This window comes from Leopardus geoffroyi, chromosome D1, assembly GCF_018350155.1.
Source record: "Leopardus geoffroyi isolate Oge1 chromosome D1, O.geoffroyi_Oge1_pat1.0, whole genome shotgun sequence".
Classification (NCBI taxonomy): domain Eukaryota; kingdom Metazoa; phylum Chordata; class Mammalia; order Carnivora; family Felidae; genus Leopardus; species Leopardus geoffroyi.
Genome location: NC_059329.1, coordinates 99,247,417 through 99,266,209, shown reverse-complemented (window position 1 = coordinate 99,266,209; position 18,793 = coordinate 99,247,417). Strand labels below are relative to the sequence as shown.

Genomic DNA, 18,793 nt, shown 5'->3' with positions numbered 1-18,793 from the left:
AAATGATCACAATAAATCTAGTTAATAATATATCACCACACACAATTACAATTTTTTTTTCTGATGACAACTTTTAAGCTCTCTCAGCAACTTTTAAATATACAATACAGTATTATTAACTATAGTCACCATGCTGTCCATTACATCCCCAGGACTTACTGTATAACTGGAAGTTTGTACCTTTTTCAACAACTGCCAATCTGTTCTCTGTACCTATGAATCTAATTTATTTTTAGATTCCACATATTAGTGAGATCATATGGTATTTGTCTTTGTCTGCTTTATTTAACTTAGCATAATGCCCTCAAGGTCCATCCATATTGCAAATGACAGGATTTCCTTCTCTTTTTATTGCTGAATAATCCTTGGAGAGTCCTTTTAAGACCATCTTAGGATCCGACTTCTCAATTGGGAATTGATGTTACTTGAGAAAAATGTTACCTATAAATTGTTTTCAGGTATAATAAAATGTTTGTCCATACTAATTATAATAATGACATTGTATTATGTTTTATAAATATATAAAAAAACATTTATCCATATTTGAAGATCAATAAAATTTGTTGGACTCAAATATTTTTTATATTTATATTTCATTTATTTATTTACTTGAGAGAGAGAGAGAGTGTGTGTATGTGTTGTACCAGAATAGAGGGGGAGAGGGAGAGAGAGAATCCCAAGCAGGCTCTGTGCTGTCAGCACACAGTGCGACACAGGGTTGAACTGTGAGACCATGACCCGAGCCAAAACCAGGAGCCAGACACTTAACCAACTGAGCCACCCAGGTGCCCCTAGGACTCAAATATTTTCAAAGATCTTAAAACAGTTTAGAGATTAGGCAGAATGCCCATAATGCCTAATGGATAAATGTGGCCCTGGTTCCCACCTTCAAAATAACCTTTATCTCTAACGTAAGGGAAGGGAAACAAAAATAATATAAAAACAGGGAGGGGGACAAAACATAAGAGACTCATAAATATGGAGAACAAACAGAGGGTTACTGGAGGGGTTGTGGGAGGGGGGATGGGCTAAATGGGTAAGGGGCACTAAGGAATCTACTCCCGAAATCATTGTTGCACTAAATGCTAACTAACTTGGATGTAAATTAAAAAAAATAAAATAAAATGAAAATAACCTTCACCTCTGCCCTTGATCCCAAAGTTCCTTCTCACCTCTTCTGAAAACATATTCCGTGAATCATCCTTTCCTTCTCCTAGATCTTCCCTCTGTCCTTCTAAAATGGCTCCTTTTCCTTCAGCCTATACATATATTCCAGTCTCTCATCTAAAAAGCTAAAAACAACAAAATCTCTCTACTCTTGCTATCACCCCCTCTCCTTTTCCTTCCCCAAACAACCAAACTTCTGGGGAAAAAATTTTGAACCTACCTATTGTCTCAACTCATTCGCTCTTCCCCTTTACTCTTCCATCCAGGAAAATCTGGCATCCTGCCACACTGCTCCAATGAAACTTCCCGCCTAATGCCACTAACAACCTTCTTGGCAGCTCTTATCTTGTTTGACCTCTATGAGGCAACTGATATTACTGAACACTCCCTCCATCTTGAAACTCACTCCACCTCCAGTTTCTGTGGCATCACCTTTTCCTCGTTCTCCTAAATCTTCTACTAATCATTCTGAGTCTAGGAAGATTAATATCTTTATATATAGTAAAACAGGCTCTCTGAAGACAAGATTTACACTCCTACAATGGGTCTCTAACTCCCAATTTAAAAAAAAAAAAATGGGGGCACCTGGGTGGCGCAGTCGGTTAAGCGTCCGACCTCGGCCAGGTCATGATCTCGCGGTCCGTGGGTTCGAGCCCCGCGTCAGGCTCTGGGCTGATGGCACAGAGCCTGGAGCCTGTTTCCCATTCTGTGTCTCCCTCTCTCTCTGCCCCTCCCCCGTTCATGCTCTGTCTCTCTCTGTCCCAAAAAAATAAACGTTGAAAAAAAAAATAAAAAAAAATGTGGCAGCAAAGTAACCACCAACACCCAGCAACCAACACAATTATAAAGAACTAAAACTCTAACATTACATATGCTCACGAAAGTGTAGAAAGGGACTATTCTGATTAGTTGGAAATGTCTACAAAGGACAGAGAACTGATACAAGAGAAATGACAAGAGACAGAGTTAAGAAAGAAAAAGAATGGAGAACAAGGATAAGGGATGAACTATCTCTGTACTTTGAAAGGCAGAGGTAGGGGACAAAAGTTAAACACCCACCAGTGCATCCATGCCTCAGCTATGAATCAGGGCAATTAGCTACCAACAATATACCTCACTTTCAGTGGAGGAGACATCTCCACTGTAAACACTAGGTATGCCAGATTACAGTTTGCTTCCCCCAAAATCTGTGCTCCCATTCTTGCACATGATTGTCTGGCTGAATTTCAATTCCCAGGCTCCTTTGCAACTAGAAAGTCATTTCTCACCTATGAAATGTGAGCACAAGGTGTGTTTGTAACTTCTGCCTGACTTGCTTAAAAGGTGTTTACCCTGGAGTCCTTCCTTCTCCTTCTGCTTTCTATTGGCTGGAAGTGGCTACAATGGAGGAGTCCAAGGAAACCTTGTGTCTCAAATCTTACGAAAGTACTACAACGGAAGAAGAGATGTCAGTGATAACTTTGTCATTAAAAAAGATAAATTATTTTCTGGTGTCCCTTTTCTAAACATAAAAATCAAAACTGTGTGTGTGTGTGTGTGTGTGTGTGTGTGTGTGTGTGTGTGTGTTTTACTTGGCTGAGTTAAAGAACTTTCCACTTGAGGAGCCTGATGTCAGGTCCTTCAAAAATAATTATTTTCCCTTAACTACTAGGAAATATGATAAGAAAAAGTTCACAATGTGAGACAGGTCAACTACTTCTTTTCCTTGTGAGTTTCTCCTTTAGAAATATGAAATCAAAAACAAATATTTACTGTAAGAGCAAAGGTCAAAACAGTCCCTATGTCCAGACATGGCAACAAAGATTAGCAAGACTTCACAGGCTATTCATAGGCATAACCTTGATGAGAAAAAAGGCAGGACCATTCTCCCTGAAGACCTAACCTATTTTCTTCTACTTATATATTTATAGTTCTGTACATGCCAACCCTTGAAGACGAGGCAAAAGATTGATTGCGTATGTAAGGCTTTGTAAGTTAACCATGAGTCTAAATATCAGGCTTGGTGGTTGACAGACTATCAAAAAAGATAATTTTGGGTCTTATTAAATAGCTTAAGATATTTGATATAGATTAATTCATCCTCTCAGCTCCCTGTGAGGTGGGTTTTATCAACTCCATTTTGGGGGTAAATTTGATCAAGGAAAATAATAGCCTTTTCCATATACAAAATGCCTTCCTTATAAAGAGCTCCACATATTTATTTTCTCAGTATTCTAACATTCCTGCAAGGTAGGTGGTAATATTACCTTCTCCTTTCTTATAGGTAAAATGCTATGGCTCAAGGAGCTTGATGACTTACACGGTAGCCTATATTTTACCCACTAACTAGAACATACTGCTTGGGATTGACACCAGACCACGGACTCAAGTTTGAACTGCACATAATTCAAAAGTGTCAAGCTTCTAGTTTTCTCTATAGCCATCTTTCAACACATCACATTCCAAAAAGGATTGGGGTCATGCTTGTTGTTTAAGCTCATGTGTGCACTGTTTATAAAGCTTATTATCGTTTCTCTAAATTGAACTATTTAAGTTTTGTCTAAATGCCCAAAAGCTAAATTATTTTTTGTTTACTGTCTGTGCACTAGCATTGTAAATGATGTCATCAGGAATGTACAGAACTCTTAGACAAAGCTGCAGGGCCGATAAAAGCAACTCACTTTGGGAAAAATGCATTTCTTCTTCTTCCTTTTTTTTTTTCTTTTCTTCTTCTTCTTTTTTTTTTTTTTGAAGTAGGCATCACACAAAAAGATGACTCATTAAGCCCAAAAGGGTTGACTCCACCATGTGAGGGCTTCTTATGCAGCCCTCTACAAAGAGACCTGAGTGGCAGCATGAGGCCTCCTCTTCTGTGCATTTCCCTCCAGGCAGAATGTGCATTTGTGTGGCTACATACACAATTATAATCTCCCCTGAAAGGCAATTCCTTCCATATGACAGGCTGAACAGTGGCCTGAGTGCTAGCCTCATGTTGCCTGTGCAGTTAACATGCTGACATTCCAGACACATTTAATCTCTCCTTTCTGAGAAACTAAGATGGAACAGAAGAAGTGAAGCTGGAAAAAAGTCCGCACAGAGAGAAAGGCGGCCAGCCCGAGCGCCCAAATTCACTTTCTCATGGGCTGAGCTTCTTTGTGTGCTGTCTACTTCCGTGTCAACTTGCAGGACTTTGGGGCATGAGAACCATGGAGCCGAGTGGTTCTGGCAGCCTCTCCATTTGACAAGCAAAGCCAAAGACATGTGGCCTTTGGTACATTTCACATTCAAAAGTGTGATTGTTTCAAACATGCCTATTTTTAAATATATAATTTTCCTATTTAGCACACGTTGAATATAAGTTGGCCACAGGAGGAGTACTGCCACACAATTAAGGGAAAAAAAAAAAGGCAATGGCCCTGATGCAGCCCTATCCCTGCCAGATACCTCTGTTTACTGGGGGCAAGTGGGGGCTATCCCAGGTGAGAGAAGTCTGAGTTTAACAAACACCTGATATGAAGGCCTGGGCACAAACAGATTTCTGTCTGAGATTACAGAAACTGAAGCTTGTGTTTTATCACAATTACCTGTAATCTCAGGGCCAGATAATAGTATTAACAAGACCTTGAGCTACACAATAGGACAGCTGGAAAAAGGCTCTTACTCTCCAAAGAACAGTGCTTTTAAAAAGCTAATTCAATGAAGAAAAAGAAAGGGCTCTGAAAGTGCCTTCTCAAACAATATTTACTTTTACTGGGTTCCTACTAATCAAACAAAACTTAGTCAAAAGCTTTTATGAAAAATACATTTGATGATTTCAGCAGTAATTGCTTTGTTCAAAGAAAGGTGCTTAAGAGAAAACATAGCTAATGGGATCAGTAATTTGGTAAGTTCAGATGTGTTTGGGAAAATCCCTCCTCTCTTTGATAAATCATTAAAATGCTGCTCAGATAAATGTGTTTTGACTTGAAATTCCAATCATAGAATGAGCTATTTCCTACAGCCCCTAGGGAAGCAGTACAGGGGCAATCCCAACACAGAGAACCCAGAGATTAGTTTGTGAGGGTAATTCCAGTCTTAATCAAAGCATTTTATTCTGCCCAACTACAGGATGGGATCTCATGGAGATGCCCCAAGAGTGTATAAAATGTCCTTCCTTCTTAAAATACCATTTTTAAAAAACGGGTTAAATCTTATTATTATGTAACCAAACAGTAGAAACCATGGCATAAACCATGAAACTATCCTTAGGGATAATTAGAGTATAAAACCAGAAGGATCCGGGGTATAACCAGAAGGATCCGGGGTATAAAACCAGAAGGATCCAGGGCACATTTTAACCAGTCATCCTTTTTTGCTCATCCTTGGAAGGAGGGGAAAAAAGCCTAGTGTCTCTCCATAGTAGAAATTTAATAACTATTTGTTGAACTGGATTTTTCTCTCTCTTTTTAAGAAAAAAATTATTCTGCTACTTAAAGCAGACCATCCATTTAACAATTGAGCACTTAATTTGAGCCAAGCACTGTGCTAGATTTTCGAGATACTGAGAGAATAAGCCTGCCTTTATCACTTACATTCTAGTAGAACCAGACAATAGCCAAGTATACAAACAGATAAGATAACGGTGATAAGTGTAAGAAGGATATAAACAGGATGATGGACTTAATCATTTTTCTCTTCTCATCTTTTATTACTTTTTAAAATTTTTCTTTAGTTTATTTATTTATCTTGAGAGAGAGAGAGAGAGCGTGAGAGAGAGAGAGAGAGAGAGCATGCATGAGTGGGGATGGGCAGAAAGAGAGGGAGAGAGAGAATCCCAAGCAGGCTCTGAGCTGCCAGTGCAGAACCTGACTCAGGGCTCTATCCCATGAACCATGAGATCATGATCTCAGCTGAAACCAAGAGTTGGTTGCTCAACCAACTGAGCCACCTAGGTACCCCTACTATTATTACTTTTTAAAACTTCACCAACTGTGCCTCCTAAAATTACTCCTTTAGCAAACGTGATATTTGTGTAAACAAAAGTGATGTCTAACTTTTGGACAGCAGTTGGAGGAAAGATTTTAATATTACTTAAATATATAAATGATAAGGTCAAAAGTTTACAGAATTGTTTGAAGACCCCAGAAAAACAATGAAATCATCTGCAATTTAGTTACCTTGGAGAAACGGGAGTGGGGGGGAGGGTCAGGAACAACATGCCTTAGAACTCATTTGCTCTTTTTTTTCCCCAATAAAAACATATTTATCACATTTATCAAATGGCTTACAGAATCCTTGGCAAGGCAGAAGAAACAGAGTCTAGGCTGAACATCCAGGAACAACTCCCAGAGGCACATCCCAGACCTGGGCCACTTAGGGAGCCGCTGCCCTGCCATGACTGAGAAGCTGCCAACCGAACCGGGAAAGCAGCATGACAGCAGCACACATGCAGCCCACCCCCTCTACAACAGCACTCATGCCACTGTCACCTTATGTTATTGTCATCTGTGAGTATGTCCCATCTCCTATGTATGGCATTAAGTTTCCCAGGAGGGACGCTTTATATTCATGTTTTGCTATACATATAGACAGGGTATTCAGGAAAGAAGGAAAGAAGGAACAATTAGGAAGAAAGAAAAATGAGAAGAGGGGAAAGAAGAAGTGATTTTGTGAACATGTTCATTACTATTTTAAAGTGATCAGTTCTGGGGCATCTGGGTGACTCAGTCGGTTAAGCGTCAGACTCTTGACTGTGGCTCAGGTCTGATATCAGGGTTGGTAGATCAAGTTCCATGTCTCCGTGCTGAGTGTGGACCCTGCTTAAGATGCTCTCTCTCCCTCTGCCTTTCTCCCCTGCTTGCATGTGCACTCTCTCTCTCTCTCTCTAAAAAAAAAAAAAAAAAAGATTAAAAAAACTTTTTAAAAACCTTCCAGTTTTAAAGCAACTAGTTTTATCTAGTTTCTAAAGATTCAGGAAGTCAGTGTAACATCTATAATATTTTATTTCATTTCTTTTCTGCAACAATCCAAGCACTTTAAAGCCTTAAGCGCATTTCTGCTAGTGTATTACAAATAGCAATGTTTTCTAGCATATGGTTGGGTTTGGAAGATTCATTAGTGATATTCAAATAAAAATAAGTTTTCTTATCAGGATTCATCCAAAAGCAAAAAAATTAATTAATTAAAAGTGTCTGGCAGTAAGACAAGTATATCATGTGCTATGATATCAGCAAATACAAAAAACAGTAATAAGATTAGTAACACGTAAGAGTCTTCTACATAGGAAGAATTGTATGTCAGAACCTCTGCCAAGGCTTGAAGAAATTGTATTAACCTTGAGGCTGGAAGGGACTATATTAGTGACTGTTGGATGTTGTCTTAGTCCAGGTACTCTGAGAAGCAACACCAAGACAGGATCAGACATGCAAGAGGTAATACTGGGGGGAAAACCCACAAGGCAAATGGGGAGGGAGCCACAGGAGGCTGGGATTGCTGACCGATGACAATGACCCTTTAGAGTGAGAGAGATAGATGGAGAGGGAGAGAAAGAGAATTTAGACTACAGTGCAATGGGAGTCTTCCAGGCAAAGTCACCATCAAAAGAATCAGTCACATATCTCATAGCAGTGGGTCTGTCCACCCAGCCACTGGCTGGAAGCAGTTTGTGGGAAGTGTGATCTCAGTGTGAACAAGGTGTTGGATTCAGAGCTGGAGTTGAAAGTTAATTATCCTCCCTTCCCCACAGCAGGATATCTGAGAGTCACATTTTAATGGCTGCCACAGATGCATTATATGCTTTTATAAAAAGTATAGTTATAATAATTGTTAATATTTATCGAGCACCTTCGCAGGTGCTTTAAAAGAAAAGATATCTTACTCATCTTTGTATACTCTCTTTTCACAATGTAGACACAATGCAGCAGCCAAGCAGTGCTCTAAAAGTTCACATGTATGGATGCGGTAAGTACTATTATCTACAGCTTGCAGATAAGGAAACTAAGGCGCAGAGAGGTTAAGTAACTTCTTCAAAATCACACAGCTACCCAAAGTACACAAATTACCCTCAATAAAACTCTCCTGAATAGTTTACTTTTAGAGGTGACATTCTTCATTGCTAGCCTCTGCGAGATGAGTCTTGTGGCAAGAGAGAACTGGAATTTTACTATTCCCAAACCCATCCTGATTCCTAGGATGCCCCCTCCTGGCAGAAATGTTAAATTAAGCACTTGAAATCACCTGAACTTACTCCAGGATCCGGTCTATATGCAATAGTTGGAGCCACAATTTTGGAGTCACTCAAGATATTTATAGCACAGAGTTTAACAATATGGACTCAGATTACTGGGTTAGAATTCTGCCTCCTTGACTTACTAACTAGTTTTTCAATATTTTTATGCTGCAGTTTCCTCATCTGTCAAATGGAGATAACAAAATTATCTTCATGTGCATTAATATATGTAAAGCACTTAAAATGTTACTGGTGCATAATAAATGCTTAATTCCTTTTTTTTTTTTTAGTGCTTAATTAAGTCTTAATAGTTGCTGCTAGCTGCTCACATTTAGGGTACCCTAAAATAAGATTATTCACATTTGATTTAACATATGTTTGCATTAAGTGTCTACATTGTGAAAGGCAAGTATACAATGATGAGTAAAATACAATTCCTGTTCTCAGGAAACTTATTTGCAACTAATAAACTTTTTTTTTTTAATGTTTATTTATTTTTGACAGAGAGAGAGAGAGAGAGAGAGAGAGAGAGAGAGAGAATGAGCGGGGAGGGGCAGAGAGAGAGGGAGACACAGAATCTGAAGCAGGCTCCAGGCTCCGAGCTGTCAGCACAGAGCCCGACACGGGGCTCGAACTCACAGACTGTGAGATCATGACCTGAGCCGAAGTCGGACACTCAACCGACTAAGCCACCCAGGCGCCCCACTAATGAACTATTTAAGAGCTCCATTCTTAACAGAGAAGCAAGGATCACTGCCCTTTGCAGGCAAGTAAATGTTTTGGTTTGTTTATTTGTATCTTGTTGGTGGAGAAGGGAAAAAAAAGGCTAAGGAATCGACAAACGCGGGTTTGAGCCCTGGCTTTGCTATGCATCATCACCTATATGACTTTGTACAAATGAATGAGCCTTTCTAAGCTTCAGTTTCCTCATTTGTAAAATGAGATGATATTAATAACTACCAAATAGGGGCACCCAGGTGGCTCAGTTGGTTAAACGTCCGACTGTGGGTCAGATCATGATGTCTTGGTTTGTGAGTTCGAGGTCCACATCAGGCTCTCTGCTGTCAACACAGAGCCTGCTTCAGAGCCTCTGTCCCTCTCTCTCTCTCTCTGCCCGCCCCCCTGCTGCGTTCTCTCTCAAAAATAAACATTTTTTAAAAATGTAAAAAAAAAAAAAAAACACAACAACTACCAAATGGGACGAACAATATCCACTTTGTGTCGTGGTTGTGAAGAATAAGTGAGATAAGGCACGGTGGTAAGTACATACAAAGTGCTTAAAAACCGTAACTTAAAAAAACTATCCAACTTACTGTGATTCCTCTAAAAGTAGAGCCTCCAAAGGAAAGAGATCATCTCTGATTTCCTAGAATTATCTATTATGCCAACCTAATACCAAACTTAGTGAGAGTAAGCAGTTTCCATGGAAACTGAAGAGGCAACTTGGAGCATGAGTGAAAGCAGGCACCTCACCAAATTAGGTGAAGTAAAAAAGAAACTTCACACCCTAATGCTTATACTCAGGTCAGCACGTAGGTGGTGTGTTTTGCAAACCTGGGACCAGAACAGGCTGCCCTTCGGCTCTAGAGAGTTCTCCACACCCAACCAGATACACAGACACACCTCAGCCTCTGGCAGAAGCTTCCAATAAGTAGATTTCATAAGGCTGGAAATCTTTCAAGGGTTCTATCCTTATTTCATCTCCTTACCAGACTCTCTTCTATTCAGCCCTCGGCATTAACACAACTTCTGTCATTACATTCTGATGACTGCAGGCATGAACATCATTGAGTTGCTTCTGTAATGATGATCTTAAGATCCTAAGCCATTCCAGGCCATGATTACAGGTTCCTAATCCACAAAGTCAGCAGGGAATGGATCAGTTTACCCAACTGATGAAAGATTGTTTTCTTCACTAATAGTCAAAAAGGCAAATATAAGGCCTGGTTAGCAGACAGAAAGGGAAATCTGCAGATATTCACTGAATAGACATCACTGTAATTTCTATCGTAACACTAAAAAGAGATCTCCCGACACACGTACCAAGGGGTGCTCAGCTTTGGCTTTTCTGTTTCACTGAATGCCTAGAGTTTTCCTGTCCTTGCAATTTTCTTTTCTCTATATGTATTTTCTCTAGGCCTATACACGTAAGTGACTTTATAACTTATAAGAGAAAAAAAAAAAAGAAAGAAACCAAAAAGATAAAACTCTCTACAGGTATTTAAATTTTTTAAACCAGGAAATATTTTATTAATCTATGAAGAATGTTTTCAGGGTACCTCGGTAGTTCAGTCAGTTACGTGTCTGACTCTTGATTTCAGCTTAGGTCATCACCAACCATAAGATCTCATGAGATGGAGCCCTACTTCAGGCTCCATTCGCTGGGAGCACACAGCCTACTTGGGATTTTCTCTCTCCTTCTCTCTCTCTTCCCCTTCCCCGCTCACACGCTTGCATGATCCTGCTCCTTCTCTCCGTCTCAAAATAAACATTCAAAAAAGAGAGAGTGGTTTTCAATGGTCATTAAACTGAGGGTGAATACTTCAAAACAGCCTATACGTAAAATAGAGCAAACTATAATGGATAGAGGTTGTTCTCAACTAAAAACAAACGCATTTCAGCACAGTTGTAGGGTCTGATGAATCATGAGGAGGCCAGTGAGGAGTATGACTCTGTTTAGGGCAGTATGAATGTCCAGATGCTGAATGGGACAGGGAGTTAAGACACTTGAATATGCAACAGAGCCTGAAGAAGCATTTGCTCAGGGTTCAAACATTAGGTGGACAGGTGGAGAGTGAAACTTTTTTTAATCAACTTGGGACTTTGATTCTGTTTGTAGATTCATTATCAGCACTGCTACTTGCCACTGAATTAGTCTTCCTGAAAAAGTCACTATGGAGGGATCACCAACTTCTATTCACTAAAGCACTATATTTAAAATACGCTAAGCCTTTGAGGTATATCATTTAAACAGCAAACATCTAAAGGACTGAACAATGGACCAGGCTTTTCAAATATTTTATAGATTCATTGAATACTGGATAAATAAGATAAAATACATAAAATCCTTTGTAAAAGTCTAGGCATTGCTAGACACTGATATTATTATTCATTGGATACAAAATGATCTGTGATAAAACTATGCCCTTTTGACTAATTAATGGATGTGGTCAAGTAACCTTTTTCTCTCTCTCTCCATATATACATACATATACATATGTATATACACATATCTATACACTTCTCTCTATATATACCATATACCTTTCAAGAACCAAAGTTAAACTTGACAGAAAGATGCTCAATTGCGTAAAATAAATGCACACTAAATCCACCCTGGGACTATTTGCCACTTAACAGGTTGAAAACGTTCAAAAATTTTATACATTTTGTTGGAAAGACCATGGGAAAACAGGCATTCTTATATTCTGACAGCCCCTATGAAGGGCAATTTGGTACTATCTATCAATGTGTAAAATGCATATACCCCCCCCAAAATAAATAAAAAATAAGATAAAATGTATATGCCTCTGATCCACCAACTCTACTTTGTGGAATTTATCCTTGCGGATATACTAGTAAAGGAACAAAATTGTAGGTTATTCAGTGGAGTATTTTTAGTGATAGCAAAAGGCTAAAAATAACTTGTCTACCATCAGAGAATTGGTTAAATTATTTAAATTACTATGTAGCTAAAAAAATTTAATTTAAAAAAATTTTTAACGTTTATTCATTTTTGAAAGACAGAGACAGAGCATGAGTGGGGGAGGGACAGACAGAATCCAGAGCAGACCCTAGGCTCTGAGCTGTCAGCACAGAGCCTGACGTGGGGCTTGAACTCACAGACCGAGATCATGACCTGAGTGAAGTCGGACGCTTAACTGACTGGGCCACTCAGGCACCCTCAAAAAAAATTTTTTTTAAGAAGAAAGCTTTGGGGGCGCCTGGGTGGCTCAGTCAGTTAAGTGCCGGACTTCAGCTCAGGTCATGATCTCACAGTTCATGAGTTCAAGCCCCACATCAGGCTCTGTGCTGACAGCTTAGAACTTGGAGCCTGCTTTGGATTCTGTGTCTCCCTTTCTCGTTGCCCCTCCCCTTCTTGTGCTCTGTCTCTCTGTCTCTCAAAAATAAATAAACACTAAAAAAAATTTAAAAGAAGAAGGAAGCTAAGACCGACATCTTACTCTAAGATCTATTAAATGAAAAAAAGTAGGCACTATATTCTCCCTTAAGTACATAATAAACTAATCTAGAAGGATACGTAGGAAGCCCATAATAGTGGTTACTGCTATGTGCTAAGGGTGGAGGAAAATTGGCATTAGAGGAAGGGAGGTGGGAGGAGACTTCACCATAAACTTCTTTATATTTTTAACCCAATTTCCGTATTACCAATTTAGAATTTTAAACCAGAACTTTTTTTTTTTTTTTTTTTTTTTTAATTTTTTTTTCAACGTTTATTTATTTTTGGGACAGAGAGAGACAGAGCATGAACGGGGGAGGGGCAGAGAGAGAGAGAGACACAGAATCGGAAACAGGCTCCAGGCTCTGAGCCATCAGCCCAGAGCCCGACACGGGGCTCGAACTCACGGACCGCGAGATCGTGACCTGGCTGAAGTCGGACGCTTAACCGACTGCGCCACCCAGGCGCCCCTAAACCAGAACGTTTTTAATTTAAAAATTTTTATAATACATCTATATGACTATTATTCAGTGATAAAAAGAAATGAGCTATCGAGCCAGGAAAAGACATAGAGGGCCTGAAATGCATACTGCCAAGTGAAAGAAGCCAATCTGAAAAGGTTGCATACTATAGGACTCCAACTATATGACATTCTGGAAAGCTTCAGAGATAGTAAAATAAGATCAGTGGACGCCATGGATTGGGGGGGCAGGAGAAAGGATGAATAGGTAGAGCACAGAGGATGCTGAGGGCAGTGAAACTACTCTGCACCATACCGTAACAGCAGACACGTGACATACATTAGTCAAAACCCGCAAAACTATACAACACAAAGAATGAACCCTAATGTAGAGCATGGACTTTGGTTAGGTTCATCAATTATAACAAATGTACTCCACTAATGTCAGGTATTAATAATAGGGGAAACCGAGTCAGGGGAAGAGAGTATATGGGAACCGCTCTGTGTATCTACTTAATTTTATGTAAACTTAGAAGTGCTCTAAAAAATAAAGCCTATCATTTTTAAGCATAAGCGCATATATACACATACATATACGCAAACATATATACATCCTCTTTTCATCCAGCAAAGGCCTCACACATCCAAGGTGCTCAATAAAGTACTACAGCTACTGCCTTAGTGGTCAAGAGCTCAAGCTCTGGAGTGGGCAAATGAGGCTCTGATTCTAGCTCTACCATTTTCTAACTGTGTGGCCTTATTTATCCAAGCTACCTCTTCAGCCTCAGTTTCTCCGTCTGCAAAATGGAAGAAAAACACCGTATTTCCTCCTAGAGCTGTTGTGAAGATTAAGTAAAAATGCATGTGAAATACTTGATTAGCACAGTGCCTAACGTAAAAGAAATGCTCAAAAATGCCAGTGGCGGCTGTAACGGTAAAATGATTGTTCACAGAATGACTGATTTGGCACTTCAGGTTCCAAGGTTACTGCACCACCGGCATTATCTATAATATCCCCAAAGGGCCCCCAAATTCTCAACTCCAACCTATCCCCCTTTGAACACCATCCACACTGCCTGAGCCCCGGACACTTCAGACATGCTTTGACCCCCAGATGCTGTTTTCCCCGCAAGTCCAGGCCCTGGAACGCGCCCCCTCCCGGCCCCTCCCTACTCCACCCGGCCCGGGCCCCACTCAGGCCCCGCCCCGCTGCCTCCCCCGACCCTGGCCTAATTGTCTGCCCTTCTTTCCTTCTGCGAAGCTGAAGGAAGCTCCTACCCAGATACTCGTAGTCCGGTAGGGCTAGGCGCTCTGGACTCAGCATCCTTTGACCACGGTAGTTTCCAAAGCTCTAGCTCTCCGGCTTCCGGAACCCAGGTCGCCGGCTCTCTCCGTTGCCATGGCAACCACGCGGCGGGAGGAGGCGGGAGGTGGAAAGGGTGTCTCGCCAACAGTCTCCGTATCGCAACCCCAAGCTGGCCACACCGGTTCCGGGAGCAGTCGCTTCACGGCGGTCGAGTTTTCTTAGGACTCCCATTCTTGAGGAGCTGGTTTTAGAGGAATTTGAGGTGGAGATTCCCTTGAATCTGTCACATTTCCCGGTGTCGAAAAATTATTGCCAGCCCTCCGCGTCGCGATTTCTGAATTTCATAACTGCTATTTCTGCTTTATACAGCTGTTATCCTAACTTGCAGTAATAGCTCCCACCCCTAAATTCCCATGAACACTTAATGCCCCATGACCTATGTTTATCTCTTTATTATTTGCTGCCTTAAATTGCTACCAAGTGCTTTCACAGGCGTATATTTTGGCTGCTCCTTGAGGTCAGGAATGTGTCTTTTCAGCCTATGTCCAGGCTGGACACGCAGAAGGTGCTTATTAAATCCTCTAGTTCATTAATATTTCCTCTCAAAATCCTATTTATCTTTAGTCCCAATTTCTACTATCCCTTACTATTTGATACCCTTCCCAAGTGTCTTTCTTTTTTCCTACCAAGACATTTCACTTCCTGAGGGGATGGGGTGCACAAACAAGGACACTACCAGATTTTTCCCCCCTTTATATGCCTAATTGATGACTTCTCTTTTAATAAAGGAAAGCATTCATTGGTGTTGAACGTCCCAGATATCCAGATATTTCTTTTTGCTCCTCTCCACTCCAGCAACAGGTTAGTGGTCTGTGGTTCCTGTCACAGTTGAAACCTGGTAGGAAAAGCCACTGTATCCTCACTTTTTAAGTTAGTTCCCACAATGTGAGATTTTTGTGGAAAAAAAAAAAAAAAAAAAAAGAATGAGAAAGAAGTGAATGAAAGAAGGAAGAAAAAGATATGGAAGGCAGGTAGGAAAGAAGAAAGAAAAATCATGCTATGGGAGGAATATCCATGAAGCCAGTGGACCACCTACACTGGGAGGAAAGGGAAAGAGGACCTTCTTCTCTTTGTGTCCGCGGTCTATTCTTAGCCTTCTCCAGCAGGAGCTTCAAACCTCCTAATTCTCCCTTTCCCTTAAAATTGTATATGTGTCTTATTTCTAGGCTCCTGTGAGTCACTCTGAGTTTGGATGTGGTAAGGATCAGAGCCAAACTAGGACCTGCATTTATGATCTCGAGGTAATGAATTTACTAATTTGGTATTTAATGTCAGGTCCTGCAAATTTGATAAAAATATTTGCTTTCTTCCTCGATGCTTGCCTCTTGCCCCTCCCCCCCCCCAGTGCAGCTTGAGGGTATAGAAGTTTCATAACTTTCACACCTGTGACTTATTACTATGTTATTAATAAAGTAATAGGATAGTAATTATTAAGGTTTACAATTTTATTTCCAAGCAACCCGAAGCTATTTGCAGATCATTCATTTGTCCTCATAAAAACTTCCTAAGGTACTTCTCCTTTTTTTTTAGCAGAGAAACTGAGGAACATGGCAGGAAAATGACTTATCTAGCGTCATCCAGCCAATCGGTGAGAGAGCTAGAACTGGATCACAGCTATCCCAACCTCCAGGCTAGTGGTCTGACCACTAAACCACACAGCCTCTTTTTTTAGGGTTTGTTGGCTTGGTTTTTTATTTATTTATTTTTCCTTTTGCTCTGCCCTTGCCAGTAACTGGAAGCTCCCAGATAAAAGAATTTCAAGTCCAGGCTGAACATTTGACATCCTCTTATTTGTGGAGCGTTATCCTGGGACTTGGAGGGTGCTGCTGTTGGGATCTGTGTGGTGGAGCTGGGAACCAGCCCCAAGAATATAGCTTTGTTTGGGCATTAACCCATTTGCGGTTATAATAATGATAAGTTTCAGCACCAGTGGCGCCCGACTGTTAATGACTCAAAGAAAGCTAAATAAGAACAAGATGTCATCTCTGGAGCAATTAGTAGCTTTTTCCTACAGCTCCATCCCTTCCATAAAAATCCTAAGGACCCTTATATTTAAAGTCAGTCTTCTACTCTTAATGTCTTGAACAGTCTATTGAGGAAGAAAAGGGTAGGAGGTTGCTAGACTAAGGCTTCAAGAAAATTTGAGGTTGCACAGAAATAACAGGTAGCCTTACTGGTGTTGGAATTACTGACTGTTTTATTTTTCTTCTTTATACTTTTATATATTCTCAAAATTTTCTATAATAGGTGTGTATTATAACTTGAAAACAAACAATAAATGACTTGAAAATCTTCAAAATATTTTTAAAGCAGAAGTGATGACCTTCCAGATAGTATTTGTTTTTCCCAAGAAGGAACAGCTACTTTTAGACTTCTCTTCTACCATAGAGTACATGATAACAGATTTTGGCCACACTTCAGTAGCAGAGGACATTTTTTAGTGAAATAAACACAACATGGGTCTTAAGAAGAGTGGAAATACGCAAGACTTGTTAAAAGCAGATGTAATTCTGTGACCTTGTTGAGTGTTAAGGAAAGAAAAAAAACGTCAACTTTTAATTTGGATGGGTTTTCAGATTCTTAAATTATCATAAGATACTTCTGAAAAGGTTACCTAAACAAATAATCATCCCGGTAAACAACCAACTCAGAAGACAACTCCACAATCCTGAGTGTAAGCAAGCGATATGAAATTGATCAAAGCATAGGGAAGGTACCAGATGTTAAAGTCATTCCTACAGCATAAGGAACAGAAACATCAAGGTCAAAGCAATCAGAAAAACACCTACAAGAGATGATATGTGGAGACATTAGTTTATCAGATTATAATTCCTAATTATAAGGAGAAAATTAATAGACATCTCTGGCTCTGCAGAGGACCTATGACGAGACTGACACTGAAGAAATTTCTCCCTTAAATTGAGAACTACAGGAAAGCAAACATGAATGTACTAAATAGTTTTAAACTTCAAGGAAACAATAAGGAAAGAAAAAATGCAGGCTGAATTATTGCTACAAAATAGGTTCAAGAAACTAGGACAAGCTTTTATCGACTCATCAAGCAGAAAAGATGCTAAAGGCAAAGTAGCTACTAAGAAATGCAGGTCATGAAATTCATGCTGAGCTCTTCTTAAAAGACTTATCTTCCGTAAAAGCAAAGCAGAAACTAAGTGTGATGCCACTGTATGGGATTAACATGTTCAAATTAAAAAATGCTATTTACAGACAAGTCATTTTGAACTGCTACAGGTCAACAACCCAGAGATTTGGGAGAATTTGCAAAGAAAAGAAAAAGAAACATTCACAAACTCTTAGTTAAAAATAACTAATGCATTACAAGCAAGCGGTTATGAGGACGTGGCTTAAATTGAACCGGAGCTCAAAGGTGATTATAGACTTGAACCTTCTTGTTATATTATATTTTCAAATGCTGTAAAAAGAGTTGGGAATTATACTTTCATACAGTTTGAAAGGGAAAGAGATTTTCTGATCTTTCTTGGTAGCTCACAAAACTTAGCTGTGCCTTCCTCTGTCCTCGAGTATGCACTTGATAAGCATTTATGTCATTAAAAAAATTCTTTGAACTGTCCTACTAGATTGTGAGTTCCTTGAAGGCAAGAGACAATGTTCACTCATTTTTAAGTTTCTAGGACATGCATAGTGCCTGACAGAATAAATACCTGTTAAGTAGACTTCCCCCCCCCCCCAGATTAAAAGCCTAGAAAATTAAATCTATCCAATCCATAGGATTTATGGTTTCCTCATAGGAATCAATTCATGAAATAAATTCATTAAACAAAAAGGCCAGCAAAATGCAAGGCGTTGTTGAGAAGGGCATTAAAAATCAAATAGAGGGGCACCTGGCTGGCTCAGTTAGAAGAGTGCAGTGATCTCAGGGTTGTGAGTTTGAACCCCAGGTTGGGTGTAGAGATTACTTAAATAAATAAACTTTTAAAAAATCAAACAGGGGCACCTGGGTAGCTCATTAATCAACCAACTCTTGATTTTGGCTAAGGTCATGATCTCAGTTTGTGAGTTTGAGCCAGTCTTCGGGCTCCGTACTAACAGTGCCTGTTTGGGATTCTCTCTTCCTCCCCTCTCTTTCTCTGCCCTTCCCCCGATAGCTCTCTTTCTCTCAAAATAAATAAGTAAACTTAAAAAAAAAATCAAACTGGGGCACCTGGGTGGCTCAGTCAGTTAAGCATCCGACTCCGGCTCCAGTCATGAGTTCGAACCCCACATCAGGCTCTGTGCTGACAGCCCAGAGCCTGGAGCCTGCTTTGGATTCTGTGTCTCCCTCTCTCTCTGCCCGTCCCCTTCTCATGCTCTGTCTCTCAAAAATAAATAAACATTAAATATTTTTTAAAAAGCAAACAGAGCATTGGCATATCCTTCATATACCTAAATATTGTGTGTGAGAGATCACTGCATGTT

General features: G+C 39.9%; 1 protein-coding gene across 4 annotated transcripts in view; it reads right to left on the bottom strand.

Moving 5' to 3' along the window:
- The window catches only part of CD1H11orf49 (chromosome D1 C11orf49 homolog), a 197,045-nt gene extending 182,598 nt beyond the window's left edge, over positions 1-14,447 (bottom strand). For 3 of the 4 annotated variants that reach the window (XM_045485090.1, XM_045485091.1, XM_045485092.1), the window contains exon 1: positions 14,272-14,413. In XM_045485090.1, the coding sequence (XP_045341046.1) occupies positions 14,272-14,317 (46 nt within the window). In that variant the 5' untranslated portion in view covers positions 14,318-14,413. Of the gene's footprint in view, positions 1-14,271 lie in introns of all 4 variants that reach the window. The other variant, XM_045485089.1, reaches the window with a different exon arrangement.
- Positions 14,448-18,793: the final 4,346 nt, after the last annotated feature.